The sequence below is a fragment of the Bufo bufo genome, chromosome 10, assembly GCF_905171765.1.
Source record: "Bufo bufo chromosome 10, aBufBuf1.1, whole genome shotgun sequence".
NCBI lineage: Eukaryota > Metazoa > Chordata > Amphibia > Anura > Bufonidae > Bufo > Bufo bufo.
In genome coordinates this window covers 99881248-99904209 of record NC_053398.1, presented here as the reverse complement: position 1 = coordinate 99904209, position 22962 = coordinate 99881248, and the positions used below count along the sequence as shown (strand labels likewise).

The following is a 22962-nucleotide window of genomic DNA, read 5'->3' as shown; positions in this document are numbered from 1 at the left end:
GCGAGGAGTGGGCATGGATGTCTGACCTCTGTGAGGTTTTACGTAACTTTGAGGAATAAACAGAGATGGTGAGCGGCGATGCCGCTATTATCAGCGTAACCATCCCACTTCTGTGTCTACTGAAACGCTCGCTGCTCAGAATGAAGGTGGGCGCTTTGCATGTGGAAGAGGTGGAAATGGGGGAAGACAGTACACAGGGTGATAGCCACGCCACCCTCAGTTCGTCTTCTCAGCGCGAATTGGATGATGATGATGATGAGCTGGAGACGGTTGCCTCCGCTACAGAGGGTAGTACCCATAGCAGGTTTATTCCATCTGTTCAGCGTGGATGAGGAGATTGAGAGTCATCCTCCTGACGAGGACAGCGAAGTCTTGTCTGTTGGGACTCTGGCACAGATGGCTGACTTTATGTTATGCTGCTTTAACCATGACCCTTGCGTTATACGCATTTTGTTACCCAAATATTGAACCACAATCTTCACAAATCTAAAACATTAGATTTCCATCCCCGGAAGAAGCCAGATTACTGCCAAAACGTCGTTGGGTTAGGAGGCGGTTAGGAGGTGGCTGAGAGATCGACACACCAGGGTATAAATATCTTTCTTTAATCACCAAGTTTTGTTCCCTTCCATTTTGACTTTGCTGCTGCATAGCTTGGGGCCTACTGTTTAAACCGGTCTTGGTGATTTTTTCTAATTTTTTTCATCTTACATCATTCTTTTCCCTGGTCTCTTGGTGTGCTGACCTCTCGGCCCCCTCTTGTGCCTTGTTCCTCATCCTTGTATCTCACCTTTGTGCTGCCTTTTATCATTATGTATGTAATTTTCTTACATTGTCAATAAAGTTCATTCGATTTTCACTTTGTGAAGATTGTGATTCAATATTTTGGTAATATTAGTGGCTCCACGTCGTGCGAGTCAACAATTTTTGTGATTTATTTCTGTCCGATATTAATTAGGTGGCTGTTATACACATTTTGGCCAACACCGATTACTGGTTGTTCAACCTTCTTGACCCCTGCTACAAAGAGAACTTCTCATCTCTCATTCCTGTGGTGGAGAGGACTAGCAAAATGGTGCAGTACCAGAAGGTCCTTGTGGAAAAAGTGCTCCAAAAATTTCGAGCTGACAATGCTGACAGCAGAGTACGTAGTTCCTTGGGCAACCGAGGAGGGGAGACAAGGGGAACACACAGCAGTTCCAACAGAGGCAGGGCAACACTCTCCAAGGCCTGGGACAGTTTCATGACACCCCGCCAGCACCCTCACCCTGATGTGCGGCTTAGTGTCACAAGGAGGGAACGTTTTGGAAGATGGTGAAGGAGTACGTAGCAGACCGTGTCAGCGTCCTCAATGATCCCTCTGTACCTTACAACTATAGGGGGTCCAAGCAGGACACGTGGCATGAACTGGCGTACGCCTTGGAGGTGCTGGCCTGCCCTGCTGCCAGCGTTTTGTCAGAGCGGGTATTTAGTGCTGCTGGGGGCATAATAACTGATAAGTGCCAGGTTGACTCTTATCAAAATGAACAAGGCCTGGATTGCCCCTGACTTCTCTACTCCACCAGAGGAAAGCGGCTGAACATAAAGGCACTTTAAATGTGGCTTTTATGGTGTATTAAATACACTGCATTCCCATGCACCCCTTCCACCACAAAAAAGGGTATATGGTTCAATCTTCCTTTTCTTGTCTTCCTCCACCATCATATCAACATGCTTATTAGGCTGCCCTCACCCATAATGCTTTAGAGGGTCAGCTCAGCAGCAGGCCCTCGCTCCTAATGTTTTAGAGGGTCACCAGCAGGCCCTCGCCCATAATGTTTTAGATGGTCAGATCAGCATCAGACCCTCACCCCTAATGTTTTAGATGGTCACATCAGCAGCAGACCCTCACCCCTAATTTTTTAGATGGTCAGCTCAGCAGCAAACCCTCACCCCTAATATTTTAGATGGTCAGATCAGCACCAGGCCCTCGCCCCTAATTTTTTACATGGTCAGCTCAGCAGAAGACCCTTACCCTTAATGTTTTAGATGGTCAGATCAGCATCAGACCCTCACCGCTAATGTTTTAGATGGTCACATCAGCAGCAGTGCCAGTTCCTTGTAATTTTTGGCAGCCCTTTCACTTAGTGCATAGGCTTTATGAGTGTAGGATTCCCACTACCTGAACAATTGTACCACAATATGAATGAGGCCCTCCTTTATGTGATATACAGGTTGTATCGGAGTGCCTCTTCTTGTAATTTTTGGCAGCACTTGCACTTTATAAAGTAGAAAAATATACAGGAAAGAATGCTTGCTAATAATTTTTCCTCTAAAATCGATTTTTATCTTCGGTTTTGTGCGTATTGTTGTCAGTCTGTAAAAGTGGCGTACTACTCGGACAACATCGTTCCCAGCAGCGCTCTGGGAGTCCAAGATGCATCCAGAAATCCTCCCCATGCTGTTACCGAACCATTTCAGTGGTGTTTCCATCAATTTCTGACATATTTTCCTGTGAACCAGACACCCTCCCCTATTCAGAGCAGGGGGTTCCTGGTTTAATGCTCGGGTTCTCCCATTGACTTCCATTGTGCATCCCAAAATGTTCTACTCGAGCACCCGAGCACTTTGGTGCTTGATCAACACTAATAGGCACCTCTTCTTGGTCTGTACAGATCACTTTTCAGCAGTCATCTCATTATCATCACAGGCAGGATCCCAATGACCAAATATCACGTATGCATAGATAACATATCCACCATTCACAATAGGTGATGTCACAGCTTATCTTCTCCCTCCTGACCTCAGCACAGATCACAGAGCATGCCTAAAAAAAAAATCTCCCATAGAAGTCAATGAGGTCCCCTCCTGCCCATTGTTTTTATGGCCCATGGTGGCTGCTCTAAAGATTATCTCTAAATGCTGTTAAAGGGGTTCTCTGGGATTTTCATACTGATGGCCTAGCCTCAGGATAGGTCATCAATATGAGATCAGTGAAAGTTCAAATCCCCCCGATCAGCGGTTTAAGGAAGTCACGGCGCTCACCAGTATAACTGCTGTGCTTGGTATTGCTGCTCAGCCCCATTCACTTGAATGGTACTGAGCTGCACCTAGCCTATGTAACCCATGACATGGTCTAGGAAGAGGCCTAAGTGCTCACAGAGTGCCATAGCTTCTTCATACAGCTGATTGGTGGGGATCCCAGGTATTGGACCTCAGCTGATTTGATATTGATGATATATCCTGAGGTCCCTTTTAACACAGCTCAGGAAGATGTCAGCCCCCATAATCACGTTCAGGAAATAGAATAAAAAATCTGCAATGAGAAAATAAAAACTGAGAAAAATAGAAAAAAAGGATGTGTCAGAAAAACACATTTCCTGTGCAAATTTTCCTCTGCTGAGTTAAAGGGGTCATCCAATTTCACAAACAGCCCCCCATGTGCCAGGCCACGTCACCCGCGATGCTAGGGATGCTCGTCCCTGTCCCCAGCTGCCATTGGCTGCTACCCCAGACACCGGATGTTTTCATCTGTGTACAGGTAGAATCAGCAGCAATGGAGCGGCGCGGGGAGCGGAGTAAGTATATTACCTGTGAGGGGCCCGGCACATGGGGGGATGATTGTGAAATTGGATAACCCCTTTAAAGGGCAGGTGGAAAAGCAGAAGACTCTACAGTAGAAGCAGCTCTATCCCTCCGTATGAGATATGTTATAGCCCTCAGAGACGTCTTTGGGTGCCACAACATGGGCCAGTACAAAAGCGTTGTTCACATCTGCATTGCTCGTCAAATGGGGTAGAATAATGGAAATGGCGGATCCCTGATCATCAGCACAGAATAGATCCCATGGACTATAATGGAGCCCACTAAGTTTCTTTCATGTTACCCGGAATTTTACCAGACAAAACTGAGCAGCATTCTGCCCCACTCTGTCCACCATTTTTTTTTACATCTGAGACAGAATGAGACCAATGGAGATGTGGACAATGGATAGGAGTGTCCACATGAAATTATACATTGTAATCTAGCTACTATAATACATTTGAAATAATACCTATCTGTACATTGTGATTATGATATTATGTCTTTAATTCTAAACATAGATGGATGGAAAAGCCTTGCTGAGGTTCACGAGTCAGGGAAACATCCACCCAAGGTTAGACATGACTGACTTTTTTCCTGTTCCACATCCATTTAGTTGCTTTGAACACGTTCCAAACTAATGCACTTGTGTCAATGTCCATCCCCGTATAGATCCAGACAAATGGAGTTCTGATATAGCCAATTTGCAGTCAGTGACCCCATGTTACCTCTGCGTAACCACTGGCAGCATTAACGGGGCACAATGGGCTGCTCCATAGTCACACATGCCTTAGTCCCTTCAACAAAACATCTACTAGCTGGATCTTTCCATGGTAATGTTGAAGCTTGCTAAACTTTTTTGTGTTGGTGGCAGCAATGGGGGTTGCATAGGTAGCAGTCACAATTGGGGCCCTATGCCTAGGGGGCTTATAGATGTTGTTGCTCTTGCAATGGGATGTAGGACCTTGAAGCTAAATCTTTGATAGGAGTGATATAATGATGAGAGAGATCCTGAGTAATACATAAAGGGGTTTTATATTGATGACCTATGCTCAGTATAGGTTATCAGTACCAGATAAGTGGGGGTCTAACTCCCAGCACCCACAATGATTACCTTTTTGAGGCTGCTTTCCATTGAGAGCTGTGGCCTCTTCCTGAACCAGTGATGTCATGTTCATCGGACACATGGCCCATATGCAGCTCAGTCCCATTCCAGTGAATGGGCCTGAACTGTAATACCAAGCACAGCCACTATATAATGTATAGCGCTGTGCTTGGTATGCATTGAGGAGACAGCAGCTCTCTTCTGAGTGCTGTGACTCTTTCAAACAGCTGATCAGCAGAGTCAGGAGTCTAACCTCCACCATTCTGAGATTGATGACCTATCCTGAGGTTAGGTCATCAGTATTGTACTCCAGGAAAACCCCTTTAAGCCCCAACGCCATTGATGGCAGTGAGACATTGCACATTCCCTCTACTAGTATTAAAGGGGTTATCCCATTCAATATCAGCCCTGTCTACTGTCTACAAGAGTTCCATAGAAATGAATGCAGTGGTGGTCCAACATGCGCACCACCGCTCCATTCAGAGGGGGAATTCGGGGACTCCTTGTTCTCAGGATCAGTGGGGTTCTCACCAATTGTATTCCCCTGTGATCCAATATTTATCACCTATCCTGTTTATAAGTCAACATTTATTGATTTTATGTGATCCAAAATGGCAGGTGCGAATATGATTTCATGCAACCTCCATGGACTAATATTAGCAGTGACTACACTCCTATTGATCGCATGAGTGCCATCTGACTATACTATACGAATGTACAAAATATCTAAGGCCTTCTTGACACAGTCAGCATTCAGTCAGTGATTTCCATCTGTGATTTTGAACCAAAACCAGGTGCGGCTCTAAACACAGAACAGGTGCAGATCTTTCCCTTCTACCTTATGTCTGTGGAGGCTCCAATCCAGTCTGCAGGCAGCATGGTTTAGAGCAGGAGAAGCAGAGCAGATTGATAGTTTGTGAGAAAAGATTTTGTATTTTTTATGTATTTTTCCATTGAAATCTCTGCTCTTTCTGTGCTTAAGAGTCCAGTGGGCGGTCCTATCAGTGACTGACAGCTATCTATGTATGCATACTCATTGAGGGAAGGCTGTCAGTCACTGGGTAGGTTCATCACATACTGGACTAAGCATAGAAAGAGATTTCAATGGAAAAATACATAAAAAATACTAAATCTTTTCCCACAAACTCTACACCAATCTGCTCAGCTTCTCCTGCTCTATAGCACACTGCCCACAGATTGTACTGCATTTCCAAGGTGATAGGTTTCCTTTCAATGATTTACATTTTATAAACGTTATATATTTTACATCCTCTTTTGCTGTTAATGTTACATGGGTAAACAGCCCTGGGCACACAGGGTCTCCCCCATGGAATTTTGGCGCAGACACCCACTATGAAATCCCGCCGATGGCTGTATCCCTTCTCCTTCGGCTTCTTTTCAATGGGAGGCAGTGCCGAAGATCTCAAAGCAGCCACTCCCGCCAAGAAGGGATTTGTCCCTTCTCGGTTCGGTTGTGGCTTTAAATCGATGATCTTCAGCACTGTTTCCTTTAGAAAGGAATGGGAGGCAGAATGGACGCGGCCGTCGGTGGAATTTCAGCATGAGTGTCCGCTCCAAAATTCAATGGGAAAAAAGCTGCCCTTATAGATTGCCACCAGCGTATAAATCTGAATTGTTACATACAGTTACATTTCCCTCGTCAGGCTTTTTTACTACTCTGCTAGCGTACCAGTCCTTAATGTTGTACCAGCTTTGTAGTCATGAACCTAGGGCGGCGGTATGAACTGCGTTCTCATTCTGTTCTACTACATAAAATTGTGGATTTAAAAGAATTGTATTTGATTTGCTTTAACGCCACCATTGGCCGCGTGGCAGTCCAAAGCCTTTTATTTCACAAAATGTTAATTAATCCTACAGAAAATGTAGGATCTAACCCCTGTGATGGTGCGTGTCATGTCCTGGAATAGCAATGTGTCCTTCTAGTGTACGGGAAGTCTTTCTATGTGGCACCCTGGACTTTCCATGGTAGCAGCTGGGAGTGGTGTAGGGGGGTGGGGTGCACATCTAGAACGCTGACATCTCATTGAGACTTGACTAAGGAAAAGGAAACACATTCTGTAAAGGTCACCTTAAATAAACCACAGCACTATTAACCCGTTCTCTGCCTAGACATTTGGGTTCCTGAGCTCCAGATAAAAGCTGATCAAATACGATATCAGTAGAAATTGCAAAATAAAAAATAATTATTGATAACTATGACAACAACATATTATTTTACCATCCAGCCAGACATATTTATTGCAAGGAGTCCCACTTCTTAGGACCCCTTTATCACTTAGCGAGAGAGGACACAGGACATGGGGTTGGTTGGCCTTGCGCTAGAAGATAATCAATATACTGTACACAATCAATACAACAGCAGTTTACCTTATGCATTGAAATATTGAAGGGAACCTGCCACCAGTTATATGCTGAGTACCTACCTGCCCTAATCAGAGACTCTGCTCAAAGTGCTGGGTCACTTGCTGGAAATCATGCGATCGCTTTGCTAAAATTAGAGATGAGCGACTGGTACCAGTCAGAACCAAAGCCGAATTTGGTTTCAAGTTTTAAAGTGGTTTTCCACTTTAAAAATCAGTTACCGAAGTTATTCAACTAAGTCTCGCGCAACTTCGCGAATAACTAACTTCGGCTCATCGGAGCCCATACATTTTAATACTGTACAGAGGCGGATCTCCGTACAGTATTAATCCAAAGTTTTGAAGGAAGCGACTTTGGATGAGGCTTCGGAAGCTAGCTTTGCTCATCTCTAGCTAAAATCACTACTGAGCCACTCAAGTGCTGGAGTCCATTCAATACACCGCATGAGCTCAGGAGTCCTTATATTCAGGAGCTCTGGGCTCGCCCTCCCCTACCGCTCGTCCTACTTTGTGTAGGGAGAAAGCTGTCAATCAGCAGTGGGTAGAACTGAGAGCTCATGAATATCAGGGCACCTGAGCACTGTGCGCGAGAAGACTCCAGAGCTTCGCTCCTGCTGGAGCTGCTCAACAGGAATTCTATCAAAACGATTGGGTCCATTCAAGTAAGTGACCCAGTATTTTAATTGGGGTCTGTCTGAGGGCAGCATAAAACTGCAAACAGATTGCCTTTATAATAAAGTGTCAATGAAACAAAAAATGTCTACAGAGGTGTCACCCACAACTATTGTTAGCTTTCTAGAAGTTTGGTATTGTACACAACTATGGTGATTTCCCTAAACTAGCTGGTCAACACTTAAGGCCTCTTTCACACTTGCGTTGTGCGGATCCGTCGTGTACTCCATTTGCCGGAGGTGCCCGCCGGATCCGTAACAACGCAAGTGAACTGAAAGCATTTGAAGACGGATCCGTCTTCAAAATGCTTTCAGTGTTACTATGGCAGCCAGGACGCTATTAAAGTCCTGGCTACCATAGTAGTAGTGGGGAGCGGGGGAGCAGTATACTTACCGTCCATGCGGCTCCCGGGGTGCTCCAGAATGACGTCAGAGCGCCCCATGCGCATGGATGACGTGATCCATGCGACACGTCATCCATGAGCGTGGGGCGCCCTGACGTCACTCTGAAGCGCCCCGGGAGCCGCACGGACGGTAAGTATACTGCTCCCCCGTTCCCCACTACACTTTACCATGGCAAACAGGACTTTAGCATCCTGGAAGCCATGGTAACCATTCAGAAAAAGCTAAATGTCGGATCCGGTAATGCGCCGAAACGACGTTTAGCTTAAGGCCGGATCCAGATTAATGCCTTTCAATGGGCATTAATTCCGGATCCGGCCTTGCGGCAAGTGTTCAGGATTTTTGGCCGGAGCAAAAAGCGCAGCATGCTGCGGTATTTTCTCCGGCCAAAAAAACTTTCCGTTCCGGAACTGAAGACATCCTGATGCATCCTGAACGGATTTCTCTCCATTCAGAATGCATGGGGATAATCCTGATCAGGATTCTTCCGGCATAGAGCCCCGACGACGGAACTCTATGCCGGAACCCAACAACGCAAGTGTGAAAGAGCCCTAAGTTCTTATAACTGAAGGATGCGTTTTCGTAGTGGTAATGAATATTTTGTTGTCATTACATCGTGTTTGGTCCGGGAACAACACGTAATTTCATGGACCAGACACTGCTCCTCTGACTCAACATGACTAATGATGCTGTGAGTTCCTAGCTTGTACTCACGGCATTATGTGTCCATAGTACAGTAGACTCACGATTGGACGGAAACTCCCAGCATCATAAGTCATGATGCTGTGAGCTCGAGTCACTGGAGCGTCGTTCCTGGACTGAACACACAATTAGCCTAAAGGCGGCCATACATATTTAGTAGTGATGTTTGGCCGACATTTCTTCTGACTACCCCATACATTTACATGTTCAATTCAGCTGAAAGTGTATGTTCAACGGGGAGAAAGGAAAAAATCTCCCAGGAGTACAAAAGGATTGGGCGCAAATATTGAAGTTGCTTAACGTCATCCATGAAGTGAGACTGGAGACCCCCATACATTAGACTCTAGGTGTCCACACTCTATTTTATAGCATTTTCTACTCATATATAATAAATATTACCGTATTTATCTATAGTAAAGCAGGAGCTTCCACCTTTTCAATTTTGAATGTTCTGAATTAGTGGCTGATAGGGAAAAACCATGTACGGGTATGAACATACATCTCACCCAATATCACTTTTATTTTATAATATTTTTGCTTGGTTCGGATCAATAATTATAGCATTTTTCTGTATAAATGTATATTGTGGTGGTATGTTAATGGCGACTTCAGGAAGGTCTGCGAAACTCTAGTTTACCTTTCATGGTGTAGAAAAAAAAAAGTTCCGAAGGTTAAAGCATGTCACTACCCAGAATCCATCTGCAGCTCACCACTGTCAGGAATGAGAATTTATGAGCTTGCCCTTTAACAGAGCCTGTCAATGCCTATTCAGTGTATTGTGAAATACAACCTTCTCATATAAATGGCATGTTACACAAGAAGCATGCCAGTCTCTGCGGAGAAGGGTATTACATTCCAGCAGATTCTTAGTTTTTGACTACATATAGGGAATGTCTGTATGGTCACTTATACTTATGTAGCCATGTCAGAAGAGATTGTCCTTTAACCCTTTCAAGACCGGATTTTTTTTTGTTTTGTTTTTTGCATTTTCATTTTGTGCTCCCTGCCTTGACTGTTCACTGTTTTGATAGTGATAAAAAAATTAAAAAGTGCGAAAAAAAAAATCTGTTTTATTTTTTTGTCACCATATTTTGACCCCTATAACTTTTTTGTAATTATGTGTACGGAGTTGTATGGGGGCAATTTTTTTGCGGGGCGATCTGAACTTTTCATTGATACCATTCTGGGGTGTGTATGACTTTTTGATCACTTTTTATAAAAAAAATTGTAGAAAATGAATCGACCAGAAACTGCGAATCGGCCATTTAGACGATGTTTGCCGTATGGGGAATATATTTTTAGATTTTTATACTATGGTTGTTTTCACACATTGAGATACCCATGATGTGTATTTTTTTTATTTTTCTGTTCTTTTATTTTTATTTTGGGAAAAGGGTTGTGATTAGAATTTTTATGTTTTTTTATTTATACATTTTTTAAAACTTTGTTTTTACACTTTTTTTTATAGTTGCCATAGGGAACGATAACAATCAATCATCTGATTGCTATTATCATAGACTCCAATACACTTGCATTGAAGTCTTTGATGATTTCACTACTTTCCTATGGAGCCCTATTACAGGCAAGGGCTACATAGGAAATACTATGCAGTAGCCTTGTGTCATTCATAAAGACAGGGGCTCCTGCATACATGCTCGGCTCCTCCGATTGCCACACTTTCGGTTTCAGCGCGCTCAGATGCCGTGGTCAGGTTTGCGGACATGAGCCGTGGGTGTCTGCTAAAAGAAGCGGGCAGCCACCCTCGGCTATGGCGCCCGCAGTGGGCAGGAGCAGGCGCCATCCTTAAACACCCGCCCAGTGCCATACATGTACGGCGCTGGGCGTGAAAGGGTTAAAGGTATCCTTTCACTATGAAAATGCTATTCAATCTGCATCATGGAATAGAGCAGGAGGAGCTGAGCAGATTGATATCATTTTTCAAAATAACTTTTTACTTTTGTTGAGGGAAATTTCTGCTCTTTATAAGTCTAGGGGGGGGGGGGGTCATTTATCAAACGGGTGTAAAGTAGAACTGGCTTAGTTGCCCATAGCAACCAATCAAATTCCACCTTTCATTTATCACAGTTCCTTTGGAAAAGGAAAGGAGGAATCTGATTGGTTGCTATGGGCAACTAAGCCAGTTCTACTTTACACCAGTTTGATAAATGACTCCCACCATTGGGTGGTCTCACTCACTGACTGGCAGACTTCCGTGAATGGACCACCCACTGGACTCCTAAGCTTAGAAATAGTTGAAATATGTGTTTCTTAAAGCTATATAGCAATCTGCTCAGCTCATCCTGCTCTATACCATGGAACTTTCAGATTACATTGCATTTCGTGGTGACAGGTCCTCTTTAAGTAGTCTGCGGTAAAAACAAGAACACCACAAGAACTTGAGTCATTGGAAAATCATCTTCTTGTAGAAGAGTCTTAATTCCATGGCGTCTTCATCCAGTAATTACCATGTGATCAGGACTGGTGTTAGTTTCCGAAGATAAATGATGCTGACTTGTATTGATTATCCTCCTTTTGCTGGAATCAGCCATCTATCATTTTCTACTGCGTTATAACAGTTAGCTGTGTTTTGCTGTAGATTCGCTTTTAACCGCGGTGAGAAATAGACACCTGGATGTTAATTGAATATAGTCTGATTATTGGCTTAGCCTTTACATCCAGATCTGACGTTTTCTAAGAAGCCGCCAAGAGGAAAGACAGACTTTCAATGTTTTGGCTGATTTAGGAAACTCTGGGGGTTATCAGCTAGTGCCCAAAGTGTCAGGTTTTACAGATTTTTACGGATTTTCCCTATACTGTGAACCTTCGCAATTTATATAATGTCTATGGGTCTACCCATTTCATCCATGGACAGAGTGAGAGAGCCTAGTTCTTAAGGCCTCATGCCCATGACCATATCCATTTTGCGGTCCACAGATCACGGATCCACAAAACATGGGTCCCAGCCATGTGCATGCCACCATTTTTTTCAAACTTCTGTACAAATGCCCTATCCTTGTCCGCAAAACAGACATATAGGACATGTTCTATTTTTTTTGCAGGGCTGCAGAACAAACCTATGGATGCAGACAACATCTTTTGTGGCCCCACTGAAATGAATGGGTCAGCATCCAATCCACAAAAAATGCGGATCAGATGCAGACCGAAAATATGGTCGTGTGTATGAGGTCAACAATCCACAGTCTACAATAAAGGCTAAGGTCTGATTCACATGACCATAATCAGTCCTGGAATCATGGTCCATGTGTCGTCTGCCACATCTCCCGGGCCAGTTGCTGCTCCCCTGAACTGAACTGACTGTAACATAGTGATAGTCAGTTTATATGAGATGATGGATCTATTGTACTGTGCTCACATGATGATGTGAGTACAATACAATAGATCCACGATCAGATAGGAACTGACTGCATCATAAAACACTATGATGCAGTCAGTTTGGGTCAGGGGAGCCATGGTCGGCACGGGAGACCTGGCCGACACACGCACCATGTTTCCTAGGACGATCACGGTCAAGTGAATTGGCCATTAGGGTATGGACACATGTTCAGGTTTCCAGGGGCGTACTAGCCATAGACCCCACAGGGAAATTTCCCAGTGGGCTGATGCCCAGGGCCACCACCCGAAACCTCATCATGGCTGCAATTAATACTAAGAGCATCAGGTACTTATGCAACTGGCAAGAGGCCTCAGGTGCCCTCTTGAATTCAACTGTATCTCCATCGCCAGGACTGTAATACAGTTGAATACTGCGGCAGGGGTAGCAATATTTTGTGCTACACTGTGGTATTTGGTTCTGCTGAGGCAGTATTTTGTGCTGTGCTACGATATTGCCAGCCCTGCCTACTTTTTTGCCACTGCCTACTTGCATTGGCCCAACTACTTGTGTGTCCACCTTCTGTCAAGTTGGACCCACCTACAACATAGGGCCACTTTTATTTTTTTTTCAGGGCCACTTTATGTTCCCAGTCCTCCCCTGCAGGTTTCCTTATGCAGTTCTGGAAGCCAAAACCGGACACGAGTCATAAAAGGAAATAAAGTATAATGGACAGATCTTACTTCTCCTCTTTTTTTTAATTCTCTCCTGGCTTTAGATCATCAGGAAACCTTACTATGTGGCCTTACCCTAATAATGGCGGGTTTACACGGGGCAATAGTTGGTGCGAATGTTGTTAACGAATGTTAGTACGAACACGTTAGTTCCCAATTATCGGCCAGTGAAAAGGTGCTGCAAAACGCTTGTCCATCGGGTGAAATGATCGTTTCTGTGGACACCTCAATCATTGGATCATGCTGTGTGAACAGCGATCTGCTGCCCAGAAACAATGACTCTGTATGAGGACAAGGGATTGAAGGAGCCATCGCTCGTCTGCATACAGTAGAGAGGATTGCTACAGGTAAATGCAGCTCATTAGCTCTAACGACGAGCAGGTAATTATCGGGAACAGCCCCTCCTCGTTCCTGATAATTGCCTGTTTGGTCTGCACATGTAAATACGCCTTAAATTTCACAAATAAGAAGTGAAAGTGATATCAGGACACCATTTGCATTCCTAGGAGATGCTGCAATGGATTACGGTACAGTTTGAAGGAAAAGTGCTAAGGGGAAAACATGATAGGATATGGTATACCAGTGGGCCCTTTTCAGAGTATGTTACTGGCAAGGAAATGGTTAAACAAAAAGCCTGCTTCCTGTAAGGCCTCCAGCTGGATGTCCTATAGCCACTTCCGTGGGTCATAGAGCTCCTGTCGCACCTTCCTTCCTAGCTGCAGCATTGTGCTACACACGTATACAACAAGGTTATACCCATAAAAAAAAATATGCGGCACAAGAGGAATGCAAGAAGAGGCCTTCAGATAGCATCTTGGTCGAGACTTGTCTGAAGACAACACCTGCATGATCATGTCTTCAAAGTAGTACCCCGAGGACATGAAAACCAAACAACCATGTGTGTACACTGTAATGGTGTAGCATGCTGTAAGAGTTCCTTGTTCCTCCAGGCAGTGGTCACTATCTTCAAAAAAAGACCACCAGTATACTAAAAGGTCATGTATGGTACATAGGAATAATTAAACCTCAGTCTAGTCCACAGCTTATACATGTGTAAATACTTCACCAAAAAAGCCACTAATATGATTCACACCACACTATAAACTGGGCTGGCACAGGACATGGAGCACCAAGGAGAGAAGTCCTTGTGTAACCTCACTTCATGCCTCAAAGAGCAATACATTAGGATAATAGCCGGCGTGGGACAGATAGTTATATGTGAAATCACATATAAAAATCCCGGCACTTATCCTTTGGAAAGGTTGTTCAAGGAGGAAAACCCCTTTTTTTCTAGGCATTGAGGTGATTGTGCCAAGTAGTACCATCTGCAATCAGCTATTACTGCTGAAAGGCCACATATTCTGTGGACAACGTATAAATGTGCTTGCACCAAGTCTTCCCGAAACAGGACTACTACTTGCTGCAGATATTGTCTATGCCTAAGGGCTCATGCACACGACCGTAATTTTGGACTGCATCCATTCTGCATTTTTAGAAAATTTGATACAGACCAATTCATTTTAACGGGGCTGCACGGTGTGCTGTACACATCTGTATGTCCGTTCTGCAGCCCCACAAAAAGAACATGTCCTGTACTTGTCCATTTTGCAGACAAGCATAGGACATTTCTGGAGGAGTTAAAAAAGAAATGGCGGCATGCTCTTGGCTGGTATCCGTGTTTAGCAGATCAAGGATTTTCGGACCTGCAAAACGGATATGGTCGTGTGCATGAGCCCTTATAAAGAGTCTTACCAGGGGATATTGACAGGGGTTACCCAGTGTGGCATCTTCTTATTTATTCATTTGTATAGTGCTTGTTCTTCCATGGCTGTAGAAGGAAAGCCATGGAAGAACAGGGAGAACATACAAACTTCATGCATATGATGCTCTTGCTTACATTCAAACCCAGGATTCCAGCACTTCAAGGCAAGAATGCTAGGTTGCTACCCCCTGATCCACCAGGCAGCCATATAATGTTCTGTTGTTCACTTTTATCAAGCCTAGATTCTACTGTAATTCAATATTAAAGAGGTTTCCCCATCTCAGCATTTGTGGCATATCTCTAGGACACACCACAAATGTCAGATCGTAGCAGGTCCCAGATGTGGGATCCAAACCTATTTCCAGAAGGTGGCCTCTGAAGTGAAGGGAGCGCAGTCATGCATGTGCTGCCACCTTCCATTCACGGCTATGGGAGTTCTGAAAATAGCCGAGCAGTGGCTTGGCTATTACCAGCAGTTCCATAGCCGTGAATGGAGAGGTGGCTTGCTTTCCATTCACTGTCACGAGATGTCCAAAAATAGCCGACTGTGCTTGCCTGGTGGAACTTGGTGGACATAACACCTCCCATGCACGGTGCGCTCTCCTTCACATTAGGAGCCCTGTTCTGGAGATAGTAGCTCTTCCCAGAAGTGGGATCTGCGCCAATATGACATGTTGAGATGCGAAAACTCCTTTAAATCTGGTGATAGGCAGTTCTGCTAGCCTTGATCTGACTAGAGTCCCATCAGTACTAATATGGCTTTGCTGCACATGCGTTTTCTCAAATGGTAGATGAACAAAAGCCTCGATCACAGTATTTAATCTGCAATAACCAAGAAAAATAACTTGCTACAATGGAGAGATCCAATTTCCATTGGACATTTGGCACATATAATCTTAATTGTGTGGCCGTACACTAATAGATCATGTAGGTAGAATATCTGTATTTAGAACATAATCTTTATCCCAGCTGCACCCTCATCTGCGTCCTTATGATGTCTGTCGCCCTCCTCTCCCCACCACTCATTTTCTTGCCATATATTGCCTGTAGCCAGAATCCGAGCCATTGTTTGGACAGTTTCTGATCTGAGAATTACTGGTTGAAACTGACAGCGCCACTCTGGGAACCTTACCAAATACAATATTGATATATTTGTATCACATTATTTTTACACGATTCTGGCCAGAAAGAAGAACCCAACTCCGACAAATGTCTCCAAAATAAATGAGCCACATGTTTGCCTTCTATTGTTTCCCAGAGGAAAGTGTCAATGGATTTACGGTTTGTGCAGATCTTTGTGATATTCTTGGGATATTTTTTGTCAAAGCAACTTTCCTATTTTTCAATTAACTGTAGTTTTCAATTTACACATTTACACATTTAGCATCATAACATTTCCTTCTGAAGACCTATAATTTTGAAGAGGTTTCCTCACTAAAGACATTGCTGACGTTATCACTAGGATATGCCATCAATATTGGATCCAACCACTGTGACTCTGGAAATAGTGGCAGTAGAGCTAGGCTGCATGGTCAGCCCACTGCAGTCGATGGCGGACCCTGTGAAAAACAACGCAGCTGTCAGGAATCAATTTATTCTAGTAAAAGGGAAAAAGAATTCACATCAGCTCACCACTCACAGTATATACAGTATACCGGGGCTGTTTCCATGGTGCGCGGAGACAAAGCCTAGATCGGCAACAGGATCATGTAGAAAAATTCCTCCAGCCCTCAATAAAAAATCCAAAGTTTATTGGTCACATCTAAAATCTTACAAAACCCATAAAAGTGGAACTGCTTACACGTATCGAACAAAAAAAAAAGCCGTCATAGGTTCGAATTAAAAACTAGCCATTCTTAGTTGACTAAAAACCGATTTTTTTTTGTTTATCTTTTTTATGGATTTTGTAAGATTTTAGATGTGACAATTTTTTTTACAATTTATTCCAGCCATTGCCTAGAATCACAGCTGGTGTTGGACTGGGGTTGCTTGGGCCCACCGGAGGAAATTATTCTTGGGACCCAACCCTTATATCATCAATAAAGTCAAAGAGATAGACCCTGGTAGCAAATGATTGGCTCTAAAGGCAGCCAAATGGATTGTTTTCATGTTATTAGAGGATCCTCCGATATTCTGATGGGGCACTCCGACCCTGGTCACAGCTGATGGACCCTCACCAATAAGACTGTCAGACACTGATGGGATATCCTGGATATACACAATCAATGTCTTTAGTCAGTTGGTCCTACACATCAGCCCTTATGGAGGAGAAATGTGCAGACAATTAATGGCAGATACCCCTGGGTTACACTAGACTGATACAAGTTGTCACGTGATAGGCTTCCTATGAGTATTAGACACCTGCAAATTTCATCAAAATGACTGTGACAAACCATTCCCATAACAGAGGAAATTCCAGACTTTCATTACTGCACTGACTTTATTACATGGATGTTTACAGTGTGAATAATATAGGCTATTGGCCATATAACATTGAGAAATACTTCATATTGCTGGCGATAGCTGCACCATTCTTCCACCCACCCCCAGATCCTGTTTGCTTTACAGCTTGTTATCTGTTGGTAAATGATTAATGCTCAGCTCCCTCTATACAGTAATCAGCAGTGGGGCCCACTTGCTATAAGAGGCTAAGCTATGCCGACTATTCTATAATACCAAGATCCGGGCCAGTTATTCACAGAGATTTGAGCTGGTGCCAAAAGGAAATTGACTCATTTTTATCCTTAGTCCAGCTCTGCAATGTAGATTATACCGTGAAATGTGATTAGCATTGATGAGACTAGAGTGTTTTTTTATTTCGGGAGGGGGAAATACAAAATACATTGAAGATTTTTGGAATTTCACTCAAAATTAAAGGGGTTGTCTGCATAAGTCAACCCATTATTCCATTTTTTATTTGGGGGGGGGGGTTATTCTAAGCTCATAAAGCATGTCCCATGTTCTCTTTGGGATCCAACTCTATTAGCTAGAATACAGAGTTGTCATTAAGGGGTTGTCCCTTGACAAATAATTATCCCCCAAGTGACTGGCAGGGGTCTGACTGCTTGGGTACCCATCGATCACAAGAATGGGGGCCCAGTGTTCCCTCGTTTGAATTGGGCAGCTACTATTCAGTTGTGTGGGATAGCCGAGCACTTGTGGCAGTCCCGTAGAGCTGAATGGATCAGCAGCATACCCACGTGAGCGCCGCTCAAGTCAAACAAGGGGACATTGGTGGGAACGCCATCAGTCCGACCCCCACTGATCAGGCACTTTATCCTGTCTCTTGTGGACAGAAAATTATTCTTTGTCATGGCTCTAACTTTGGAGGACCAAGCTCCAGGACCTATCGTGATCAGCTTATGGTCAGGGGACTCTCTCTGGAGCCATAAGCTGTAACTCTGCAGTCAGGGGTCTATGGTGTCATGGTACTTCTTATTTTGTGCCAATACTGTTAGTAGGTTACTTAGAGCTCTGACTGATCATACATGTTCCTGTATCGCTGGGATCGGTTAGGCCTCAATCACACGTCAGTGTTCAGTCAGTGATTTCCATCAGTGATTTTGAACCAAAACCAGGGGCGGCTCTAAACACAGAACAGGAGCAGATCTTTCCCTTATACCTTATGTCTGTGGAGGCTCCAATCCTGGTTTCGGTTCACAATTACAGATATAAATCACAGGCCAAAACACTGACGTCAAGTCCAATTTCAGAATTGCAGAAGTGAGCATCAGACGTGTACATCAATAAAATATTTAGACTTCTGAGCCCATAAAAGCCTCAGGAACATGCAAGCAGTTATCAAGTTTTTATCTGAGAGATTCAAGTAGACAATGATACCTCTGTATGTATTAGTTCTCCCCTGACAGATTTTTGAGAAAGATGCATGCCTGAATAGATAATTCCCATCGATAATTAATATAATAGATTATATGCATTTTAGGATTTAATTGTCCCCTTGTATGTTTCCAACAGTATGCAACTTTTACCAATGAGAACCAAGAAAAGGCATGACTGGAACTGTACTGACAGATTTGGAGAATTTCCATCAGTCTGAACCAATTGTTTTTAGTACTACAGGCACATACTATATTCTGTACCTCTCCGACCAGTTTTATACTTTAGTTCCCTTTAAAGGGGTTGGCCCATCTCACGCTTTGGTGGCATATTGTTTGGATATGCCACCAATGTCAGGATAGGCATGGGTCCCACCACTGGATCCCGCACCTATCTGACATTGGTGGCATGTCCTAGCAATATGCCACCAATCTGTGAGATAGGCCAACACCTTTAAAGGGTTTTTCAGGGATCTAAATAATAATAATAATGATGATGACCTATCCTCAGAAAATGTCATCAATAGTTAATCAGTGCGGATCCAACTCTCCGCATCCCTGCCATTCAGATGTTGGAAGAGGCCTTTTCTTCATCCAGTGACATCATGTCCATGTCCACATGGCCTTTGTGCAGCTCAGTTTCATTGAAGTGAACAGGACGGAGCTGCAATATCAAGCACAACCACTGTACAATGTATGACACTGTAATTAGTATACTATACAGAGGACGCACTGAGCGGCCAACTGCTGTGCTCCCTAAAACTGATCGGCAGGGGATTGTGAGTTGGACCCCCAATGATCAGCTATTGAGGCAGCATGGCCTTTGAGGCGACAACAACCTCTGCAGCCCCAATAGCACTACCACAGCTGCCTCATCAGTACTGCCTACTGACATACATCTTGTATGGGATACAACTGTAGAACTATTTGCAAGGATCAATGTTCATACAAGGCCCAAGTCTATGCCTGGTGCTGAAAGGGGAGATACCAAGTCTTCTTCATAGCTTGACGATGTCAGTATATCCGCCTGCCACCACTGTTAAGCCAGTATTATACTGGTTGATTGTTGTCCAGATCATCAGTAACCAGCGTACATAGGAAAGTTCATTAGCGATGATCTCGCAGTGTAATACTGCCACAGATTACATGATGCTTGTTCATTGAGCAATCCAGATTTTTAGGCATGCTTAAAAATCATTTGCCGGCGGTAGATCATATTGTATAATCACGATTTGCTTCTGGCAAACAACTAGTTAATATTGGGGCGAGCGATGGCATTAGCCATCGATCCACCCAATACTGTGGAGGAGATCGCTGCATGTAATAGCAGCTGTCTCGTCCGCTGACGAGCAGCCAATGGCCAGGAAGGAACGCTTTACTCCAGACAATCTCCTACCTGATCACTAAATGTAATACAGCCTTCAAGTTCCGCTCTGTACCTTATTGCACTCCATAAAGTATACTTACAGCAACATCTTTAGGCACAATAGTAATTCTGTTGATCCTACCAATAATAATGGGCTTTAGTGATGGAATTGCTCCATTTATGGCAGAGTTTCCAAACCAATGTTCTTTGGATTAATAGCTTAGGGTCCTCTTACACAAGTCAGTGGCGGTAACAAAGAGAGCTGATCAGCGATATACTTGTATAGGGGTTCCCTAAAAAGGGGGAAAACATTTTTACATTGGTTCCCACGTAATAAAAAGGTTGCAAAGTTTACAAGAGATGGAAATGTATTCCTTCAGTTGAAAATCCTATCTTTTTCCGCCCAGGAATGCTTGTTTTTGGAGCATCCGATTAGAGTCACCCCTACAAAGCACCACCATTCTCCTCAGTTAACATTCCTAAAATTCCTTGGACTTCCTTAAAATTTGCCTTCCTTTTGTTTCGAAGTGGTAGCGTCTAGTTTAACCCTAGCCAGAAGTTGCAAGGTTTCCCAGGAATTCTGCTGTGACAATAAATCCTGGAGAGTTGTGCAGAATTTAGTACAGCGTGTCAGAAGGTCAAAAAGGATCTGCTTAGGAGAATCACATTCAAAGCTGTGCTCACAGTATGACCTATTAGTAGCCCATGTTTGCTGTGAAGCTACTAGGTCTAGGTCTCAGTTAACCAAGCATTTTACTATAGTGATAAGTTTACATGGAAGTAGCAAACCATGTGAGATAACCAACTCCAAAAATGGTCACAATGGCAATAGACGTCAGCCATTAGGCTGATATAACAGAGGTTTAGAGGTTGAATTGTCTTATAAATATGGCCTGATTGTTTCAGGATAATGGATAAACCCAATCCATTAGTCTACAAATGTACCTGCCGGTAAGATCGCTATTCATTATTGCTAAGAAGTCATGTATGGTCTAGGACCTATCAAAGCTACTGTTGTAGGACCTATCAAAGCTACTGTTGTAGGACCTATCAAAGCCTCTGAAAGCCACCAGATTCTTCATTTCATTTGTCAGAAGCTCCTTAGAAAATTAAAGCAGCAACCTGATGACCTGTATATATGATTCTCATTATCTAATGAGCAATCTGGCACTGAATGAAAATCAGATCAATTGGCTTTGGGGCTATCTACCGAACCCAACAACAAACAGACTCTTCTACTACAATGAAGGAAAGCCCTGGCTGGATCTAGCTACCCTAGGTAGCCCGATTATTTCCACTCATTTAAACCTATATACTTATTATGATACATGGAATCACTGTCTTAATCCAGTAGGAGCCTGGATTCTATTCACAGATTACTGGCTTCCTTCCTGACTGTGGTGTGTTAGTCACTTACGTCCAAGTATTTCTTGGCTGTCTCTTATGTATGGTCGCCTGGCAGTCTTTGCTAAATCTTCCAAATTCTTTTCTGGCACACTCACAGTTCTTTATTGCAGGCCTTTATGAGAGTCTCTAGACTGATGTCTCTGTCTCATTGTAGTCTCTGCCTGCTGTCTCTCTTTGCCAACCCTATACTTCTTGGCTTTCTCTGTCAGGCTAATGACAGTCTTTCATATCCTCTAGCACTTTGGATTTCAAGAGACACCATTTGATAACCCTCGATTTTTACAAAAACTCAAAGCTTAGCCATATAGTACGGGATATATATATATATATTTTTTTTTTTGTAAAATAGTGAAACCCCAACAGTTCTCGCATGGTTGTGGTGTGGTTGTAATGTGTGAGGTGCAATAACAATTGTGTCTTCCTATTAATGTTGTGATTAAGAGGTTTTGGTGAGAACATCTGTAAAGGTATGGCATTCTAAATCCATATACCAGAGTGTACGCCAACATCTGCCAAACACAAACACGTACTACTATGGTGTCCTTACAGTAGACTTCTAAGTAATGATGATGCTTCAACTATAAATCGCACCATTGACGATGGTATTATTAAATTATATATCGGAGCTTAGCTACATTGTCTTTGCACTTATTTCTAAGCCTAAACTTTAAGACTGTTCTTAAAACTCCCAAGTGTTTGCCCACCGTCTCTCATTTCCTTTCCTCGCACATCCGTTTACTCAGGCTCCACTCATTTTTGCATTTCCCTGTATTTCTTGGTTGTAACATAGCAAGACGGGACGCAAAGGGTTAATGCCGGTACTTACCAAATAGTTCATTGTTTCTGTTGTAGAGGGATCCACTTGTAATCCAGCTGTTTAGTACCGATCTGCTATAATCCTGTCCCAGGGTGGTTATCGATACCTGATCTGGATCCCACAGACTTTTTCCAGCTCCTTCCTACTTTATACCAAGCATCTCCCAACAGAGTGACTGTCACCAATCTTCTTTATGAATGGTGGTTGCAGTGATGTGACAGTATGTCTCTCTATTTCTCTTCTGCTGCTGTCTCGTTGGCTATGGCAATCGGTCAGTGAATTCGGTCACTGTTAACAGTCATCTTCACCCTGGTTGTCTGGTCAGTGGCTAGAATCCCAGGACCTTGGTGCTACTCTCAGACACCCAGTGGGCTCTGCAGTCCTGGCTGCTGGTCTCCTTGTATCCAGAGCTTCTAATACAACATTCCTGGCTTCCTTACAGACACCTCCTCGGTATTCCTGTCCGCCTTAATACCCTTGGACGTCTCTAGATCCTCCAGACTGTCTCTTTATATGATGACAAGGAGCTTCCAGCTCTTTGTGTCTCATGCAGTCTCCCTGTATTCCTGGCTGTCTCTCCAGCAGCCTCTTTCCCTGTCTCTTACACAGACTGAGAGGAGAGAGAGGAGGAGATTCTGGGGGAGAGGTAACATTATCCCATCAATGCCTCAGCCCAGACCCCTCTTTCCAGGAGCTGCTCTCATTGGCTGGATCTGCTTTCTTATGCTAATGAGCACAGGGGGAGGGTAGCGCTCTCTTTTTCTCTCTCTCTCCCTCTGGTAAAGGAGGTGTGAGACTGCCACAGTCTGGAGCTCCAAGGCATGGGATCTCTGACAGCATTCTGATAGCATGGATGAACGAATGGAAGGAATATTGGAAGGCTTTTG

The 22962-nt window shown here is 43.7% G+C and overlaps 1 protein-coding gene across 1 annotated transcript in view; it reads right to left on the bottom strand.

The window, feature by feature from the left end:
• The window catches only part of BCAR1 (BCAR1 scaffold protein, Cas family member), a 138104-nt gene extending 115415 nt beyond the window's left edge, over window positions 1–22689 (bottom strand). The window contains exon 1 of the mRNA XM_040409274.1: window positions 22085–22689. Coding sequence (XP_040265208.1) covers window positions 22085–22096 — 12 coding nt within the window. The 5' untranslated portion in view covers window positions 22097–22689. The remainder of the gene's footprint in view (window positions 1–22084) is intronic.
• Between the last annotated feature and the right edge of the window lie 273 nt (window positions 22690–22962).